General features: G+C 38.5%; 1 protein-coding gene across 9 annotated transcripts in view; it reads left to right on the forward strand.

Moving 5' to 3' along the window:
- Window positions 1-20,489, forward strand: part of PRKCZ (protein kinase C zeta) — a 152,744-nt gene that overhangs the window by 124,018 nt on the left and 8,237 nt on the right. For 8 of the 9 annotated variants that reach the window (XM_038376399.2, XM_038376397.2, XM_038376398.2 and 5 more), the window contains 3 exons: window positions 812-931; window positions 3,738-3,817; window positions 4,465-4,554. In XM_038376399.2, coding sequence (XP_038232327.1) covers window positions 812-931; window positions 3,738-3,817; window positions 4,465-4,554 — 290 coding nt within the window. The remainder of the gene's footprint in view (window positions 1-811; window positions 932-3,737; window positions 3,818-4,464; window positions 4,555-20,489) is intronic. The other variant, XM_043499776.1, reaches the window with a different exon arrangement.

Below are 20,489 nucleotides of genomic sequence, written 5' to 3' on the forward strand. Positions count from 1 at the left end.
ACTTGTAAGTTTAATTACAGTGAATCACTAATTTAAGTTCCAATTTGCAGGGCACGAAGAGTACATTTTTTTAATTAAACTTGCATGTTTTTACTCTGTTATGTACGGGCAAGATGTGTTTTCTGAATTTTTAGTTTAATTTTCTCAGATGTACTTCAGACAGTTTGTGTTTTTTTACCCTCATAGTCATGGATGTGCAGCTTCTATTAAAAGACATTTCTAGAATATCTTTTTCCTGAAAGAGAATTCCTGCTTTGTGCTACAGAGCAAATACCCCAACCCAATTCTTTTATGCTGGTTTGAGCTTTCAGCTGTTTGGATCAGCGTGTCTGACAACAGAAAACATAGAATTCAAAACAGTAGTAGTTTATAGGAGCACACTAACTACTGTTGTGAATTTAAAAAATGGCCTATCTAGATGGTAAAATACCTGAGTACTGTCATTTTCCTATATGGTAACATAGCATTCACCACTTTCAAAAATCCTCAAGTATCTTCCAGCTTTAAGAAGTGTATTGACCTTTATCTTGGCACTGTTAATTGAAGTCTCACTCTCTTATGGACCGTTATGGCCCAGCTACAAGTTCCTGAACAAATGACTGTTAACTAATTTTTCTCCAAAGTGCTCTATTAAAGGCTATTCCTATGAGGCACTAAGCCCTGCTGCTAGCAGTTTCAGTGGGAATTGAGGATTCTCTGCTCTCTGCAGAATCAGGTCCTTAATCTCCATCGATGATGCACTAAATGTCAGTGTAACATTAACCTAGAACCAGGATTTATTACCTAAAATGTATTCTTTAAATGCTTATAGGGTTCAGTGTGGACTGGTGGGCTCTTGGTGTCCTGATGTTTGAAATGATGGCAGGAAGATCTCCATTTGATATAATAACTGACAATCCAGACATGAACACTGAAGATTACCTCTTCCAAGGTATATTTAAGATTTGTTGTTTTGAGTTTCAATGGTTTTTTTTTCTTGAATCCCTTTGAAGGAAGAACAAAACACTAAATAATGAAAATTAGCAGCCACCTTTTACATACTGTGGGTGCCTTCTCTCTTCCTTTTAATTTCCTACATAGCAAAGATGTAAGAGAGGTCTCAGTAGTTCCCATCATCTCATGACTACCAGTGATACTAGTGTAGGTAAACAGGGCTGTGGTATTTCTAATTCAACATTCAAGGAACTTAATTTTCTGGGACAAAAAACTAGGACTCGGAGTTAGTCCCTTTCAAATTAGACTTTGTCTAACAGTATGTCTAGACTGCAGCTGGCTGCATGCTTCAAACCTGGGAAGAGAAACACAGGCTAGCTCTGCTAAAATTAGCAGTGTGCATGTTGCGGCATGGGAGGCAGCTCAGATGAGCCACCTGAGCTTGGACCCAGGTAGGCAGGTGAGTCCAGGTTCAGGTGCCTAGCCTGCACCATCATCCCTGCCACAACATCCACACCACTGCTATTAGCAGGCTAATTTGAGAGGAGCTGCTTACTATGTGTTGGTCTTCCTAGGCTGAGACATGCTTCCAGCTACTGTGTAGACTTACCCAATGAGATCCACAGTTCAGAAGTAGCTGTTGAAAACAAGGTTCAGAAATCTTGGGTTGAATCTATGTATGTGCCCTCTTTGAATTGCAGTTCAAGACCATAAATCCATCATTATATTCAACAAAGACATTCTCATTCACATTACTCTTGTACTCTGGGATATTTCTCTTTCACCCTAGTTCTTTGGTACATATGTTTATATTCCTTGTATGTCTTAAATTCAAAGTAAGTTATAAAATGTAACAAAATGAATTGAGCACAATGGCAGATGTGCTTCTAGAACTTGCTAGTTGCTTCCTACTGCGTGTTACACCCCAAGAGTACTGACCTATACGTTTATCCCCAACTTAAAACAGTTAATCCGATAAATACAATGTAAGCCTTGTTAATAGTATTAGACTTGATGGTGGTCTCCAGAGACCTGACTGGTCACATGCAGCTGGCTTGCCTTGATGCCAGTCAAGAGAAACAGAACAGGTGGGAGGGAGAGATGAAATGAAGACACAGTAGACAGCCTGACTGACTTTCTTCAGAAAGGGCAAAACACTCATTGAACCAAAGGCTATTAACAATACTTCAGTGATATTTCTTTTCCACTAAACCAACTTAAGGATGTTAAGTTGTTATCAGTAGGAACAGAACATGCCAATGAAAGGAATGGGAGATAATGCATTAGACATTATCTCTGCTAGGTTGTGTCCAGAGTATGGAAAGGTTTTTGAAAACTGTATTATATGAAGGCATTGAGAGAACTTCCTGGGCACCAACCATATCTACCTGTAGTCTTGCTCCAGCTAACTTTTTCTGTTTCCCTATGGTGTTTTCATGGTAGCAGTGTCATAAGTTACTTCAATAGCAACTGGTTTGCATGGGTAGCAGTGTGCCCATTATTCTAATCAAAGGTAGCAGTGCGCACAACCATGTCAAGTGCAGGAGCAATGCTGAAAGTGCTTGATTGGTAAAGAGTGAATTGCAAAGGTGTATGTGCATAGTCTGAGAGAAGGAAGGGAGGGTTGGAAGGAATTTTTCCCAGGTCAGACTGGTGGTGACCTTAGGGTTTTTGTATTCCTCTGCGACATGGGGCCTGGGTTGCTCACCAGAATTCTCTGGGTATATCTCACTTAATAAAATTCCCTGCCATTGCAGAGACCTCAGGCATTGGGGTGCACAAAGATCCCTCCCATTCTATGCCTGAGGCATAAAATAGTTTAGTCTCCTGTGGGCTGTAATACTTTGGATGTTGGATTTAGTGTGCAGATGCTAGTTAGTGCTTGTGGCCTTAAACTCTGACTCATTCTGAAATACCTCCTAGTGACCAATCTGAGTGCCAATGTGAGCAGTCTCAAACACCGCTGTGTACTCTTTTTAAAGTGCATAATTAGTCTCCAAACTACTCCTTGAGCGGGAATACTGTATAATGAAGGAAGAAGGTGGCTTGTAATGACACAGTGGGGAATCCCCACAACCTCTGGTCCAGTGTAATACTTCCTCAGTTGTTTAAAAATGTGATCTCACATTTATATAACCCCTTGATCAGGACTTTGAGGAGATGAAAAGCCTTTATACAATGTGTTTATCAGTATGACAGATGGGATGAAAGAAATGATGCATGAGATTAAGAATTTTCAGAAAGTCTTTAAATGTCACTGCTACCATAGCACTTTTTCATGTGAAGATCCCAAGATACAAACATTAACTGGGTAAGCCTTGCGAAGTTAGAGAAAAGTAAATGCTCATTTGATGGTTGTGGAAGTAGGAACTAAACGTTGAAGTGACTTGCCCCCATAGTCGTTAATGTGTCAGTCACACAAAAAAAGAAATAGCACTCCGGAGCCTTGACTTTTAATCCCCTGCTCTAACCACTGGATTCATTGCCTCCAGCTTTTTGAAAACAAAAATGAATACTCTGGCTTTCTCTTCTGAGTTGTGTCCTTAAAAGTCCATTTTATAGTACATTTAGAAAAGATATTAACCAGAGAGAGTGTGGAGTGACTTTTTTTTTTTTTTTTTTTAAATAAAGAAATTGTATAGCCTGGCAAATTTAGCAGAAATAACTTAAATAGTTGCTATATTAGCACATTGTCCCCGCAGTAATACAAATAAAAAAGTTCTTATTAAAATCATAGTGGATGTCCTATAATAGAGTGCAAAACATATTTGGTTTTTGTTTTTTTTTTTTAAAACTTGTAACAGTTATCCTTGAAAAGCCAATCCGGATTCCAAGATTTCTCTCTGTCAAGGCCTCTCATGTCTTAAAAGGATTTTTAAACAAGGTGAGTATTACCACACTGTTGTTTATATAAGTTCAGTAGCTCAGAGCTTCATGTTATAAAACATAAATTAATTAAAAACTTAGAGGTGTATCTACTTTCTGTAAAGAAATTTTATAAAATCAGGACATATACCTTCCAAAAGGAATCTTTTAAATTGCTGATTTTTCATGTGAAAATTTCATAGCATGGAACTTCATTTGAAAACCTACTAGCAAGTTGGTTAGTTAGTGAAATGGTCTTTTATAATGAAACTGAGTACAAAACCTAAGATAGATAATTATTGGTCTGTGTTTGCAAACAATTATTAAATGAGTAGTCCTTACTAATACAAGCAGACAAAGTGAAATCAGTGGAACTATTATCTGCATCAATAGGGAAAACAGCACATTTATTAAGTAAATTCAGAATTTTGATATCACGAGAAATGCAGTAAAATAAAAACAGTCTAAAATGAATTTTCAAACCCATGAAGTTTTGAAAACTAAATTGCCTTAGTTTATTTTACCAATAGTTTATGTACTACTACCTATCCCCGTATGGTCTACATGTGTCAGTGAAAAACTGGAGAATTTGTCATGATAGAACAATTAAAAAAGAAGTGTAAAGACAAACACAATATCGATTGTGTTTTCTCTTGTCTTCCACAGGATCCCAAAGAAAGGCTTGGCTGCCAGCCAGAGACAGGATTTTCTGATATCAAGTCTCACACATTTTTCCGCAGCATAGACTGGGATCTGGTAAAAAAAATAATTTATTCTACTTAAGTATGTTAAATAGAGGCATGTTCCTTCAATGTTTTAATTACCATGTGCATGAACCTATCATGGTAAACACTCTGTTAATGAATACTCTCTTCAAAAATACAGTTGCTCACAACTGAAAGAATACATCAAACCTCAAAGTATTCCTGTAAAATTAACTTTGGTATCCTCAGTTTAGGCTTGTCATTAATGTAAAAATGTTGGAAAATAGATTTATTTCATGGTCAAAAATGTGACTTATTACCAAATATTAAGAGTAGTTTCACTCATGGTCTTTACTTTAAAAATGTGAAGTTACATTTTTAGTAAAAAGACAATCATGATATTAGGTAGAAAATAACAAAAACACATTATTTAAACCATAATAAAGCCTTGGGGGCCAATTAATTCCCTGAATTTTATTGGTAGGTGCTGCAGAACTTGTGCTGCAGCCCCTATCGTCGGTCCTTGTAGTGCACCAGGTGGACTTTTCACACCAACCCTCTCTCTCCCAGAAGAGCTGGGGTTAGAATTTGTCTGGGAGAGCCACAAAATGGGTAAGGTATGTCAAGATGGGTGGGGGGGGCAGGGAACATTTGCTGATTCAGTAGAGATCTTCCGCTGTGGGAGTTCTTGTGGAGCCCTGTTTTTAATTTAAAGCTGCTGCTACCTGACAGTTTCCAATAGAGGAGGTGGCAGCTGCTGCCAACGTGTATAGATTGTAACCTATTGTTCTTGATGGTCTGAAGCAAGCCTTCTCTAACTTTTGTCTAAATCTTTTATATTTAATTTATGTATTCCTGGGAGGCAAAATATCCTAAGCAAGTCTTGAGTAGTGGTAAATGTAACGGGGACTTTGGAAGAAGTAGTACCCTGGTATTCTGTTCTGGAGGGGAAAAAGTACTAGAGTGAAGCTGTTATTAGTGTATGCTGTATGTAGAATAAGAATGGCAATACTGGGTTGGACCAAAGGTCCATCTAGCTCAGTATCCTGTCCAACAGTAGCCAATGCCAGGTGTTTTAGACAGAATGAACAGAACAAGTAATCATCAAGTGATCCATTTATATGCATCATTTATATACATGGCATCTGACAGACGCATAAGAAGGCAGTTTCCTTACAGTTTACAATATAAGGCCCCAGTCATACCAACCCTTACATATGTGATCCTTACTTACCTGAATAGTCCCATTGATTTAAATTGGGCTGTTAATATTTGTAGAATCGGGCCCTTAAAAGACAAAATGACTTAAGGAAGAGATGCGATTTGAATGCAGTATGATTGAGTAGTTATGTTTTGCTTGCTTGCTCATTACTTTCAAGCTTTACATTTTGTTTTGTTACTCCTTGCTCTTAGGGATGTTTTTGGTCTATAATGTGGGATAAGATGTACTTTTGTTTCAGTGGGATTTGCAAGAAGGTGCATGCAGTGTTTAAAAGTTATGATCAGTTTAAGCGTCAGTTGATCTAGAAGAATACCAGTCACTTCTTGATTATGTCCACCGCTATCATCACAAAATCATCATTAAAAACTATTATCTGCTACACTAACTACTTTATGGCTAAGGTGCCAACTATATCAGGAACATTATTTTAGTTAGCTATGTAAATTTGTAATAGCTAGTTTAATGATAGAGATGCAAGTATGCATTATTATTTTTTGCAGTACTGTGAACTCCATAGGAAATATTGTAGAAACAGGAGGTAATGACTCTAGCATCATGAGAGAAGTTTTCAGAGAAAAGGAGATAACAGAATGATTAAATTTTTACTTTGAGGCTCGTCGTTCAGACCATCCTTATTGAAGTTCTTCATAGAAGAAGCTTTCTACAGGGGCAGAATGTCTGGCATTTCTATAGCTGTTCATATAACACAGAGGATCTGATTAAAATGTTAATAATTTGCGAAGATATAGGTTTTAAATAGCTCCCTTAATCTGGTGTGTGATGTTATTTTACGGCATGCACCTTCAGGCACTATAATGCTAATTGGTAGGGTGTTTCTTAATAGAACATCAACGTCAAACTTCACATACTGTAGCTTTATGAGAGAAGATTTTGTTGGATTCATTTTATATTTGTAAAAGAGACTTTTACTGCTTTGCTTACTTTATATTTCATGGTGATCACTTTGGAAGACCACCCCAAACTGAAACAGGGTGATTATGTAATCCTGGCTTCTTTTCAACAAAGCTGTGTCATGTAAATTACTATCTTGAGATGTAAATTATGCATAGTTTGACATTTGATGAGATTATTACAGGAAAATCATGTTTACTTTGGGTTCCTGTTGTATTCTGTTTTATTTAGAAGATGCTGCTGCTTCTAGTTATTTTAAGTGTCACTATCATTTCAATGTAGGCCAAAATATTTCAGTTTTGTAAAGTGAATAAATAAAAGCCTAATATAAATATTTTATTACTTTTTAATTTAGTGAATCTTCTTCTGGATTACAAGTGGTGAGGGGGAGATTTTCATTAAACATTTCTCAGTATCATTTACCCTGAAATACAGTGCCTTACATAATAAAACCAGAGGGTAAAATTGACAAGGAACTATTGCCAAGGTTCAGCCTGAGTGAAGTGCAAAAAATAAACATAATGTATAGATAGTGAAAGGAGACGGATTCTAAATCTCTTTTCAGTGTTAACAATCTAAGGTGTAAGTAGTAAAGGTAAAGACATTTTTCACTGAATTTTAAACTTAATGGCCTGATTTTGAAAGGTACTGAGACTCCTCCAACTACTTAATTGGAATCAAGGTGTTCAGTACCTCTTAATTCTGATGATTTTTTGCATGAGGGATATGTTATACAATAGGGGTCTATTATAATTTGAGTATTGGGACGTTGCTCTGCATGAAATGAGGCAGTAACATTCTGGAACCTACTAAGACAGCTTTCCTAATTCTTTTAGAACACTGACCAAATGTTTCCTACTATACAAGACAAAATCCATTTATATTTCAAATCTCTGTATTTCTTGCACTCTGACTTGCATAATAAAAGCAATACTACAAAACTGTGGTTGATGTCACTGCTTAGCTGTGCAGAGATACAATGGAGGTGGACCTAGAATAAAGATGCAGATAAAGAGCGATATGTCTGACAAAATTAATTGCATACAAAATGCATTTTGGAGGGAATTGTAATGGAGACCAGTATAAGACTATTTTATTAATACACTCGGTGGAGTTTTCTCTATTCACATCTAGATCTGAACTTGGCCCATTTATGGTTGTGATGACTTCCAGATGATCAGACCAAGTTGGCTGATAGTTTGATGTGTGGTTTGAGAAGTAAACATACTATAACCCTACATAATCAAAGATACGGAGGCTGTCAATAAGTTCAACCTAAACAATGATCAATGATTCAGTGAGAAGCAAAGTTATTGTGGGAATGAAACTGGAAGGAAGTGAAAAATATAGTCTTGGAAAATAGAGTACATTAAGAGCAGTTCCAGGTAACATGGAAAGATTGCTTCCAGACAGGTTAAGAATTCTTAGGAATGTCCACCTAAAAGAAAAAGAGCACTTGCATTTTGAACAAAAGGCTATTGATTTCAATAGGAATTAGGCCCTTAACCTCCTTAGGTGCATTTTAGCATCCCACTCACTAGGCACCTGTCTGAAACTAAATACCTTTGAAAATCTGGCCCAAAGTAAACAATGCAATTGGATAAGGAGGAGAAAAAATTACAGAAAGATCTTTGGTAGTAAGGTGAATGACACTGATAAGCAGTGAGAAGAAACATCATATTTATGTGTGATGTACATACAAAGGTGTTCTGGTTAAACATTTTTTAAATAGAGCAGTTTGAATAGTGTTGAGTGGATGAAGAAGTAACTAACCTTTCACTTAAAAGAATAAGGAAAACCTTTTTGGAAGATGTTGACAAAACAATGTATTGAATATTTGCATCTTTAAAAAGAAGACTAAGCAGAGAGGGAGCATTGTTATGCTCTGCGTTAGGCAGATCACAGCTCTATCTGTGAAAGTCATTGCTGGGAAGATTATCTTCAAGGCTTTCTCTTGCTATGTGTTATGAGCTTACTTTCCAGAAGTTACAAAGAAACAAAACTAAAAAGAAAAATTACCTTAGCAGTCTGGAGAATACATATGTGAAAGCAGGAAGTGCAACAAAGCTGGTTAAGGATGGAGTCAGGAAATACCTAGAGGGATTTCATGGAAGTGTAGAGCAGCAAACCTACAGAAATGTTGTCTTTAATAAATTAAATTTTTGCCTCTGTGACCGCAAATAGAGAGGCATAAAAAGATAGATTGGAAAAGACACATATGGGAGACAATGTCAGAAAAGATTGTAACTTTCAGAAAGCAACTTGATTTCGGCCTTAAATTAGCTCAGCGAATTAAATATACCCCTCCCTGAGATTCCTAATGGGGCTGATTAAACTGATTCAAATGCATTTTGTGGCAACTGATTCCTCAGTTCCTCAAATTAAAGGCTGCAACACTGCCACCTACTTTTCAAAGTAGACTTTTACTTTCATACTCCAATGGATGTAAGATCATCCTAAAGATAGAGTTCAATTTTTACTTTCTACTCTTTGAACACCATCTTGTATCCATTCAGAATGCTGCTGCAAAAATTATTTTCCTAGCCCATCACTTTTACCATGTCTCTCCTCTCTTTGCATCCCTCTACTGTATAAGCCTAAACTGACTGCCCTCACGTTTGTGGCCTGTTAATGCCCATCTCTGTCATCCACATGTTAAATTTCCAAACAAGCATCTTTGTGTTGTCTCCTGGGCCTGCCTCTCACTCTTGGGTGGAGTGCCCCATAAACATCCACAAAACTAACAGGCTTTCCTCCTTCCAAAGCCTCCTTAAAACTTTCTTTTTCTGTGATGGCTACAAAAAGCTTAACAGTTAGGTAGCTGGTGTGCTGAGATCACACCCTATCATACTGACTGATATTGTCTCTGTTTCCTTGCACTCCATCTGTTTCTTGTTTTATACTTAAATTGTAAATTCTCTGAGGCAGGGACGATCTTTTTGTTCTCGTTTGTACAGTGCTTAGCACAGTGGTGTCCTGGTCCAAGCCCAGGGCTCTTAGGTTATGGTAATACAAATAATAAATAATCTGCTTAGCTCTAGCAGTATATTCAATTGTTACTATCAAACCAGTAATGGGCGGATGGACGTGTGCATGCACACACAGAGTATGGGTCCTTCTTTGGTAAATTTAAAAGAAAATAAAAGCTATTTAGAATCTAAAGGTCAGGAACTGGTTTATAACGTTTTTAAATAGGTCAAATTTTGGCCCAAACTATGTGACAGCAATTTTTTTAAGCTATAGATCAGTGCACCCAAAATCTCAAGTACTGTACAAATGTTGCATTCCAGTTGGCATAATTAGACGTTCATGTAACACGTCTCTTACAGTTAAATAATAATACCCTCCCACAATTCCCAAGTATTGTCTTGTGAGCAGTCTTAGTCTGTATATTGATTTCAGAATCGTGTCTTTTTATTGCAGGTTTAGTCCTTACTGTAGTAACTGCATCAAGACTTTTGCAGCTCTTTCAAAGGACTACAATATATAGGCAGAGCCCTGAAAAATTTAATTGAGTATGAAAATCATAGTTATTACTGCAACAGAGTTTATGGGGTATAATACAATTAAGTACATTGATATGTTAGGATATAGCCTCCTCAAAGAGTAGAGAAGTGTTGTTAAAATCAGTAAGAGAAGAAAGGATTCCCCATTAACTTTTTGGAGGGTGCAGGGGAGAGCATTCAAGTGCTGTGAGAGAACCTGTCAGCCTTGAAAGAACCCTGAATTAAATTAGGAAAAATACAACATAAAATGTGTGTATTCCTTGTTGATCTCTATAGTTAAATGCTGCATATTCATTGTAATGGTTTCCATTGCCTGGCTAAACAAGATGTTTTATCTGGGTATTTTGAAATTTAATCTCAAAAGAATGTTTTCAACTTGAATTTATAGAGTTATTTTACACTGTCCATTACAAGTCAGTAGCTGACTTTTGTTTTATAACAGAAGTAAATTTAGCTGTGAAAGGTTAGAAAATTGAATTGCTCTATTTTTCATCATAAAATCCCCACAATTGTTGTCCTAAAAGTGATTTTAAAAGAATCTTAAAATAAAGTCTTGAGCCTTTCAGTTTGAACAAAATTATGTTTTAAGTGGTTAAACCAAAATTTTATATGTTGTGCATATATAACAGTTGTCTTGGGGGATGGAAGATTGGTGGAGAATGGTTTGACTAGGGTCTCTTAGCTTAAGACTTCTATGTCTAATGTCAGAAACCTGAAGCGGGGGAAAACCCTCTTCTGAGCATTTCAGAACCACAAAAGATGTAGGTTCAGATCAGCTTCTAAAACTGGGTAAAAGTTCAGGGGGATCCTTAGGATGTCTGAGCCAGACTTCTCATCTTAAAATCCTACATCCCATTTTTGAGCACATGTAACCTTGTGTCATAACATTAAACAAGATTCAGAATCTTTAGATTTAGATGTCACTTTTGAGGGCTTCAAGCGCTAGAATTGTTGCCGTATAATACTGTGTTAGCAAATTGAGTCATACATCAGCTCATCATCTTACCAACGTTAAGTAACTTCCATCATTTTAATCCTCGTGTCTTGGTTTAATAGACAATAAAATGTTAAATTGCAGCAAAGCAGATGGCTAAATTTTAACTAACATCAATCCTTGTAAAAATGTATTGTATAAAAAATTTTGTAATTGCAAGTAGTAGGTGATGTATTGGATCCAGATGTGAACACCGTAAAGAAGGAATTTTACACTAGGTGTGAAGTATAACAGAAAGGTAGGTCCCTAATTGAGGGGGTTTGTCAAAAGGTACTGGAATTATTTTTCATTTAATTATTGTTAAAGGGTATGCAATTCATGTGTCCTTATTTGTACTATCCGTTTTTACTGAATTTATTTTCTGGTGACTTGAAAAACGTGGGAGTCAAGTAAATGAGACACCTACAGTAGTAATTTTAATTAATAGGCTCTTGCATAGATTCCCAAAGTATTTGGAATGATCTCTCAAGGGGTATAGAGACACTCCATCATTTCCTCCCCCGCTCCCTTATATCTGCCCCACCTCATTTCTTGGTTATCAGTCTTAAACTACTTGTTAACCCTAGGTGCAAAATGCCTTTAGCCACAATGAAGACTGACATCACTGAGAGGAGGCAGGCAGGCTTTTGTGGGCTTGGAGCTGTAGCAAGTGTAACTTGGCTTGGCAGGATTCAATTTCATCAATAACTATCAGTAAATATCAATTTCAGCTGATGGCTGAACTAGATTGGTGTTTTTTCCCCATCCCAACAATAGGCATGCCTGCAGGGATTGCATGTCACTAGTCCTGCAGCCGTGTAGGGAGCCCTGCTGTCACAGGAGTGAGGGAGCAGGCCCGTGACAGTGGTGACACCTGATCCCTGCAGGTCCTAGTGGGGCAGAGCAGAGACCCTTGGCCAGGACTGCAAAGAAGAAGAGGACAGCAGTGCAGGGAGCAGTCTGCAGCCGCACTGTCACAGATCCATTGTCTCTTTCCCCAGCTGGGAGTACTGGTGATCTGTGCTCTGCCTCGCCAGAACCACAGCCTTTCCCACCCCTTCTGCAGGCAGGGCTTGGATGTCATTGGCCCTATAGCCATGCAGGGAACCCCCTGCAAATCCGTTGAGATGGGAGTTCCTGCCCAGGATGGCTCCCATGTTACTGGCTGGGGAGTAAGTGGGGCTAGTGACACCCAAGCCCTAGCAGGCACAAAGTGCTGGGAAGACTGTAGTCCTGGTTCTGCAAAGCAGAGACCCTTGGCCAGGACTGTGAGGAGGGAGTGGTCCCTGCTGCTGAATAGCTCTGTTCCCAAGCAGGAGCCCTTCAGCAGCAGAGTGGCCTCCCCTCCAGCAGAGACTTGTTGTCCTCCTTGCAGCCCTGCCCGGGGGATTCTGCTGTGCCATACCTGTACCTCAGCCTCCTTGTGCCTTCAGGGATCAGCTGTCACCAGCCCATGACTCTGCAGGGAGTCCTCTGGAGATCCAGTGTCACAGACCCACTCACGCTACTGATGTGCCAGGAGTGTGAAAGCTGTCCCGAGGCAGGAACTGTTCAGCAGCAGGGTGGCTTCCCCTGTCCCCGGGGGCACATCAACCACAGCCTCCCTTGTACCATGGTCCATTGGGCCCCTTGGCTGCACCCTGCTCTCAGCATTGCCCTGATCCCAACCCTACTCACCAGAGCTGTAAAAATACAAATAGTTAAAAATTGATAAAAATGATCGATTAGAAAAAATAAAAATCAGATTCTGCCAATCCAAAGTATAACCTTCAAAAACCAATTACACAGAAATTATTTAGCCTTTTTCTGAAGTTTATCCTGCAAACTCTCTTTCTCTCTTTGTATGCTAAAAACTAGTTGTAGCCATCAAAGATTAGATTGTTTTCCTAAGGATATTGAATAATGAAATGCATGCCAAACACGTAAAAGGGGCCATGACAGATTAATCACTGAATATGATGCGTTTTTTCTTTTGAGCAGTAATTTTGTGACAGTGTAAGGGATAGGAATTACGACAGTGTAGAGGTCAGAGTTGGAAGTAGGCCCATGTGTACCTGCCTCTACAGATCTTGGAACCAACCCATTAATATACTACAGGCTATCACATGATGATCATCTAATTCTAAAGAAAGAAGAAAAGAGCCATTAATGAACGACAGGCAAATAAACATGCAGGACAGTTGAGCCTCAAAAGAAAAGCGGGTAGGCAACAACAAAAAGATATATTCTGCAGAGAACTGTAACTCTTCTAGAACTGAACTGAACTGCTTGCAAGTTAATAGAGGTTGCTGGATTTTTCATATGCCAGGTAAGTGACAAAGGAAGAGAAGGCGTTGCCTTTGTTTAAGCAAACCATTGGAACTACCATTTCTGATCTCGAGCCCCTTTTAGAAACACAGAATTGTTGTGCTGGATCAGACCAGTGATCCATCTAGTCTAGTAGCCTTTATTCAATAGTGTCCAGTTTAGATTAGTGTGAAATAGACTATATGAGAGAGCCTGCTAGTGTCTTCCTAAGTACAGGCAGGTGCTTGTTAGCTAATCACCTGAAGCATGGACATCTATTTAACTTATCGGTTTGTATCAAGTGAAATGTCATCAGTATAAAAATGAAACTTTTTAGAGAGTTGCTCTGAATCTTCCTTGGAAAACTACAAGTTTAGAAACAATTCTGCCAATCTGTTATTTAATTAAAATATTATTTATCTCCTCTGTGGATGTTTTTCATGAAAACAAAATGATGTGATTTTTCCAGAGTTTTCCAGGTACTGTCATCAGGTCTCTTCCAAAGGGAGTTTTGAGTCTTGATTTTCTGGCTGATATTTCTCTAGAGAAACGGTGATCTCCGGTGGCCAACCAGGCGATTCCAAAGTGTGTATCCCACATAAGCAATAACAGCACAGAACAACGATCATACTTGGTAGTCTGTTTCTGGAAAAGCCACTTTCAGAAGCTTGAGCAGCCAGTAAAAATGGTTCCAAATGCTATGCAATGTTGCTCGTAGGGATAGAGGAATTCCTTCCAGACCCCTGTGGTGATCAGCTTTATGCCCTGAAGCATGAAATTTGTTGTGTTGATCTTAACACTTGTAGCTAAAACATTATAGTCATAAAGTTATCCAGACCCTTTCGTAATCCAGCCACAAACGGTTATCTCTCTGACCTCTTTACCAGGAGCAATGAGAAGTCCGGTGGCACCTTAAAGACTAACACCATTTATTTGGGCATAAGCTTTCGTGGGTAAAAAACCCCTCCTCTTCAGATGCTCCTTTTACCAGGATCATATCCTATGGGGATATGTACGTAGTATGTATCCCCTATGAATGTATCAAAAATATACCTCTACTATTCAGAGAAGGCAAGAAGAATTCATTTAGCCGGAATACATTTAACAAAGACTCATTCAGAAATTTGTTAAACAATTCACTTGTGAACTACATGCCTTGTTAGGCTCATTGGCAGCAGGAGAAATGTATTGTTGAATAATTTCTGAAATCTTTTGTAAATTATTATCCTCAAGTGGTTTCTCAAGCATTTTGAATAAAGGAGCTCCTGATCCCCAAAATGTTTTGTAGCTAGGCTTTCTTGTCCACTCACAAAGACTTGATTTTACATTAAAAGAAATGTCACTGTTTGATAGACTTGGCAAAGAATTTCTTATAGGCAATTGATTTATAAATTTAATAAATTTATAATCATTACAGTAATCCTAATTTCTCATGGACTATCCAGTGAAACTGGACTCCTGACACACACACAAGGGATCTATTTTGTGAAATGGTAAATGGCTTACATAGAAGTTCTGAACATCAGCAATATTAAGATTGTAAGCTCTTCAGGGCAAGAACACAGCACAGAACTTTAACCCCAGGGACAAGTAGGGGGCAATGGTGGCTTTAACCACTTTTGCTCCTTCTCAATTCTGGGCTTCTCCAGGGCTGGAGCAGTCCCTGGCGTAAGTTAGGCAACTTTTCCTCTGCTGCCAATGGGCCAGCAGTGCTGCCCAGAAACTGCAACTAGACTCCCTCCAACTAACACCCTTCCAGCCCCAGCCCTGCCCCTAGTATGTCCCCTATACTGAAATTTGCAAGGGAGTTCTTGGAAAACAGACAGCAGCTGTATTCCTCAGTTAAGTCAACACTGTTTTTGATGAAAAATGGGGTTTTTGACAGGGATTCTTTTTAGTTTTGTTTTGTTTTTGAAAGGTATCTACATTCCACAGAAAATTGTAACTTTTTTTTATCAAATACAACTGCGCAAAACCCAGAAAAATTTTTGATTTGAAAAATTTTGATTTAAAGTGTTCCCTCCTTGGGGTCTCTTTCTCTCTCTCTCTCTCGGGTTTTTCCAGCTGAACTACATCTCCAAAATGGACTCCAGTCAGGCTCCTGCATCATGGCAACTCAGCAAGGGGGGAGATCATGGGAATTAGTCTGTCTAAGGAGCCCTGCCTGTAGAGTAGAATAGGGGCTTGAGAGACCTGAGCTTAGAATTCCCTTGAGGCACCACATCAGGATATCTGAATAGAACAGTGGTTCTCAAACTTTTTTTTCGCAGACCACTTGAAAATTGCTGAGGGTGTCGGTGGACCGCTTAATGATTTTTTCCAAATTTTTGTACGTTAGCTAACTATTGTAAAGTGCTTTGGATAAAAGTGCTATATAAAAAACCTTAATAACAAAATTTGTTCTACAAATAAAAGGACACAACTCGTATTTTAATATCAGTAGTCTTACCTTTCTAATGTGATGGATGTGTCCTCTCTCTCTCCCGCCATGGCAGCCTCTGAGCTGGGGCGGGGAAGGAGGGGAGTCGCTCCCTCTCTCCCCCCACTGCAGCAGCCCCCAAGCTGGGGCGGGGAAGGAGGGGAGTCGCTCCTTCTCTCCTCCGCCACAGAGCCGAGGACCGTCTCTCCCTGGCAGCCGCAGCCCTGGAGTTGGGGAAAGTCGCCTCTTTCTCTGGCCGCTGCTGCCTTGCACGTCCCAAATTCCTCCCCACCCCCTCTTCTCACGCCACTGCCCCCTCATACCTATCCCCTATTCTCCCCAAGGCCACCACCTCATCTTGCATGTAGGTGGCCCTTCATTCTCATGTGTATGGCCGCCCAGGCACACACCTTAGAAGAAACTGTCTGTGGACCACCGAATGGAGCTCGCAGACCACTGCTGGTCCATGGACCACATTTTGAAAACCTCTGGAATAGAAAATGTTGGAGGCTTGGTAAAATATTTTCAGTTTTCCACCAACAAGTTAAAATTTTCTACATGAATCCCCATCCCCCATAACTGTAATGTGCTGCACTGTAGCATTTGGACCCAGTCCTTCAAACCCCATTGCATAGAGTGTTTGCAATTGGAAGTTAGTCCCACTGATGTAAATAGGACTCCTCCCAGTAGTTAGTTTGTAGGATTGGGTCTTTTATAATTCTTTTAACTGAACCATGGACAGTGGGGAAATGTTTGAATTACTTTTGATCATGGTTAGAAAAGACCTGCTATTTAAACTGGGCCAAACCTACTTTGTGTCTTTTACTGTATTGGTTTGTATTTTTTTTGCAAAGCTGTTTCCATTTATCTTTTTTGTAATTCTCTCACTTGTACAGATAGTTCTCATGAACTCTAGAACTATGCTTCAGAAAAAAATGTCAAGGTTATATGAAGGAATGTAACAAGCTGGTATTCTTTTATGGTGTCTTCTGATGTATATAATTGAGTTTGCAAGTATGAACAAGTTTGTTACTAGTAAATAGAATAGTATTTTTCTTGGAAAAAAAAGTGGGTTAAAATTAATGTAAACTTCTGTATAATTTGAAGCTTTACTAATTTAAAGAGCTGATATCCAGAGCTATCAATTACTAAACTGAACATTGACTCATCGTTCACCCAGGGTTTATTGGGCTGCTTTTTCTGAAAAAGCACCTTTTATAATAAATATACCTAGTGTTTAGTTTGTGGATATTTGTTTTGAGACTGTGCCTGTCAAGTTGTACTTAAATTAATTTTTGCTGTTGTATTTTCTGAGTTTTGTCTATGGGGATATAAAACAAAGACTTATTTGAAGTTGGGAAGGCAACCAAATAAATTGTTTAATATTGGCTGGAGCTAGTTGTGATTCTGTTGAATCTGGTGAAGACTGCATTTGAAGGTGTGCTTTTATTTTGAATCTTTTATCAGAACAGCCTACTGATTTTTTTAAAAAATCATTTTAAAAATGCATCTAGAATTGAAGTTAATAGCATAGGCCTTGTTATTGGAATTCAGAGTTGCTCACATCTCTGAATCCAGCCCCAGTATCAAAATTACCATATTTGGGATCTGTAATAGAATGGGTAGATTCAGACCAATCCCTAGTGGACAGGAGTCCAGAGCATCTTTTGACACCTGGCAACTTGATTCGTAGGCTCTGCAGAGAAAAAACTTAACTCTTTCTTTGCTTTGAATTGTCTCTCCACATCAGGATTGGGGCATATTTAGGCAACGTGGTGTGGGAAGAAGATTATGCTAACGCTTCCTGCGCTGTACTTGTTAAGTGGGGAGAGGACTTCAGTTACCAGCGCTGCGAATCTGACACCTTCCATGAACACTACAAATAAAATTACCATTTCTATGTTACAGTCCTTTTCCCCCTATGATGATGGATGTATTTTCAGTGGAGTTCATCAAGATGTTTCTCAGCTGATTTATTTACCAGTATGAAAAAGCTATTTTGTGAGTTCAAGAGAGAGGGAAAATGATATCCTGGTTTAAATTAGATTTTTGTCTGCTCAGTCCTACTTGTTATCTAATGAATACTAGCTGTAAACATTAGAAAATAACCCACTGGGGGGAAGAACAGTACAGAGAAGTCAAATTATCTTTCCTATTGGGAATAACACATTAGCCATTTTCTTTAGGTATTTTAAAAATTCTTATATTAAGCTAAATGAGAGTTTATGCATTGAGATGGTAGTGTCTGGCACGTCTGTGCTGTCCTTCTAAATCTAAATCTGATCGCAAAATCTAATTCTCAGTAGCTTGCAACTTTTTATCATAATATCAGTCACATTCTCAAGCTAATTCCTTTTATATTTGAATGTATAGCACTTTCTTGTTATCTTAGTGAGTACAGAAAGATTCATATACTCCCTATTCAGTGAACCAATAAGATTTCTTGCCTTTAAATATATTTAAAATGCATTTTGTTCCCTACATTGTCTCCCAGCCTGCCCTTAAACACGGTTACTTTTCTAATTTCCTTTGTTGTGGTCATGAGCATACTTCTCATTTGCACCCAGATACCATAGTCATGAGTCAAACACTGGAAAAAATGTGCCTTATTGTTAGCTACATCACTTGTCTTGGGCCCCCAATTTACTTCCTATCACACACAAACTTGTTATCCTTCTGTTTCCATCGGATACTTACTGTAGCATCAGACTCCTAGCATCAAAAATACTATAGTCAATTTTATCCACATTCAAGAAAAGGGAGTCTTACATAATTTCAAGTGTCTTCCTTTGCTATTTCATGTTGTGCCTTGTTTGTGGGTTCTTATGACACATTAGACCCCATAGCATATTGAGAACTGTGCTCGTTAGTACAAGGTCAAGCATCTTTCTATAAAGCATAAACAAGCCCACAGAGGAGACTTAACAAACAGCATGTTGAGTACTTAAGTGTTATAACCTTGTTGGAAGAAAGTGCTCTGAATTTTTGTACTTTCCTGAAGATGTTTTATACATTAGCTGTTCCACTTCTTTGTGTTTGGTACAATTCTACTACACACTGAGTGTTTCTGTATTTAAATTCCTGCCTGTGAGGTTGATAAGCAATGTTGCTTTCTCCTGCTCATTCTTTCATAATAGTGTTTTCTGGTAGTTTATGGTGTTTGTGGGAGGGAACAAGGGGTAGAGGAGAAAGATTATGATTTGGTTGTTGCACAATATGATTGGTACAAGAATTAGATTAAATATCCACAGTAATATAAACAAAGGTTGGAAAGAGGCAGCCAATGCCACTTTGCCTCTAGTCTAGTGCATGTAAGCATCCACCAAAATAACATATTGCACTTGGGTTTCTTTGTTTGTCTTTTCTCTCATGAAGCAGAGGAAAGCTTTCCTGGTACTGTCTGGACACTTTCTGCATTAGGATGCAATGTGAAATTCCAAGTCATGATCAGGAGAGTTCAGATCAAAAATGTAAGCAGTGTATAATTATCTTGAAAAACCATGAAAGTACAAGTCCAATGGAACACTAACCAATCAAATGATAGTGATTTCTTGTCAGCCCTAACGGAGTTCTGTCACTTTACTATAGCATAATATACTTTCATAGTCTTGTTAACCATGGAGCTCTGTAACATGGTGGAGGCATAAAGGCAATTACAATAATACTACTTGTGACGGATGTTAAAATGTGACTTAACTGGCAAGAACAAAGAGCCCAAAATAAGTGGGCATTGGTTGGCTGCTTGATCTAAATATATTACTCCAGCAACCAATGAGTGCTTGGATCAGTTGAATCCTTTCATAAGCTTCCAGTGCTTTGAACTCATCCCTGTGGTTTCCCTTGATTGCTCCCAAGCTGAAAATCTGGCCCTGTTATAAATCTTTTTGAACTGCCACCAGTAGGGATTTAAATGGATTGCCTCATTATACCTGTCGGTAGCTCCTTTCTCACCCAAGTATGTGATAAACTAGAGAATCTGGTAACTCTGGGGCCTAGCAAAGCTGTGTCTTAAACTCTGTCATAATTTTGTGGTTTTAACACAACTAGTAGTTCCAAGTCAGAAGAGGCTCTTAATCACTTAGAAAGGCATTATTTACAAGTAAGGACTGAAATGTCTTGGCAGAATTGGAGAGAGAAGGTGGGTGAGGTAATATCTTTGATTGAGAGAGACAGGCTTGACAGAACTTAGCGTTGTCAACTAACATAGCTTCTGACTGTTGTAAATGTTATCTTGATTTACACAATAATAAATTTCACCCCTAAATAATAAAAGAAAAATGTAGGCTTGGAAACATCAGAGGAGATATCCGTTTTTTTTAAAAGGAAGACTTGAACTATTTTTAATATGTCCTGGGGGAAAAAAATATCTTTCTGTTTCTATCCTTGTGCACCTATGCAGAGTGTTTAGACAAGACGAGCACTTGAGTCATGCAGAATGCTACTCAAAACCATGCAAAAGTTTGCTTGGCTCTGGATTTCATAAGGCTCAAAACCCTGGCGGTGTTAGTTAAAAGGTTGGTACAGGTCATGAGCATGGGCCTAGATTCTAATGTTATCTGCTTGAAACATAAGTGAAACTTGGCAATTTCAGCAGAATTTCATTTTGAACTTTTTAGTTTGTACTTGAAATCCAAAGTGAAACTTGTGTGATGGGGCCTTGATCCCACAA

The sequence above is a fragment of the Dermochelys coriacea genome, chromosome 18 (assembly GCF_009764565.3).
Source record: "Dermochelys coriacea isolate rDerCor1 chromosome 18, rDerCor1.pri.v4, whole genome shotgun sequence".
Classification (NCBI taxonomy): Eukaryota; Metazoa; Chordata; order Testudines; family Dermochelyidae; genus Dermochelys; species Dermochelys coriacea.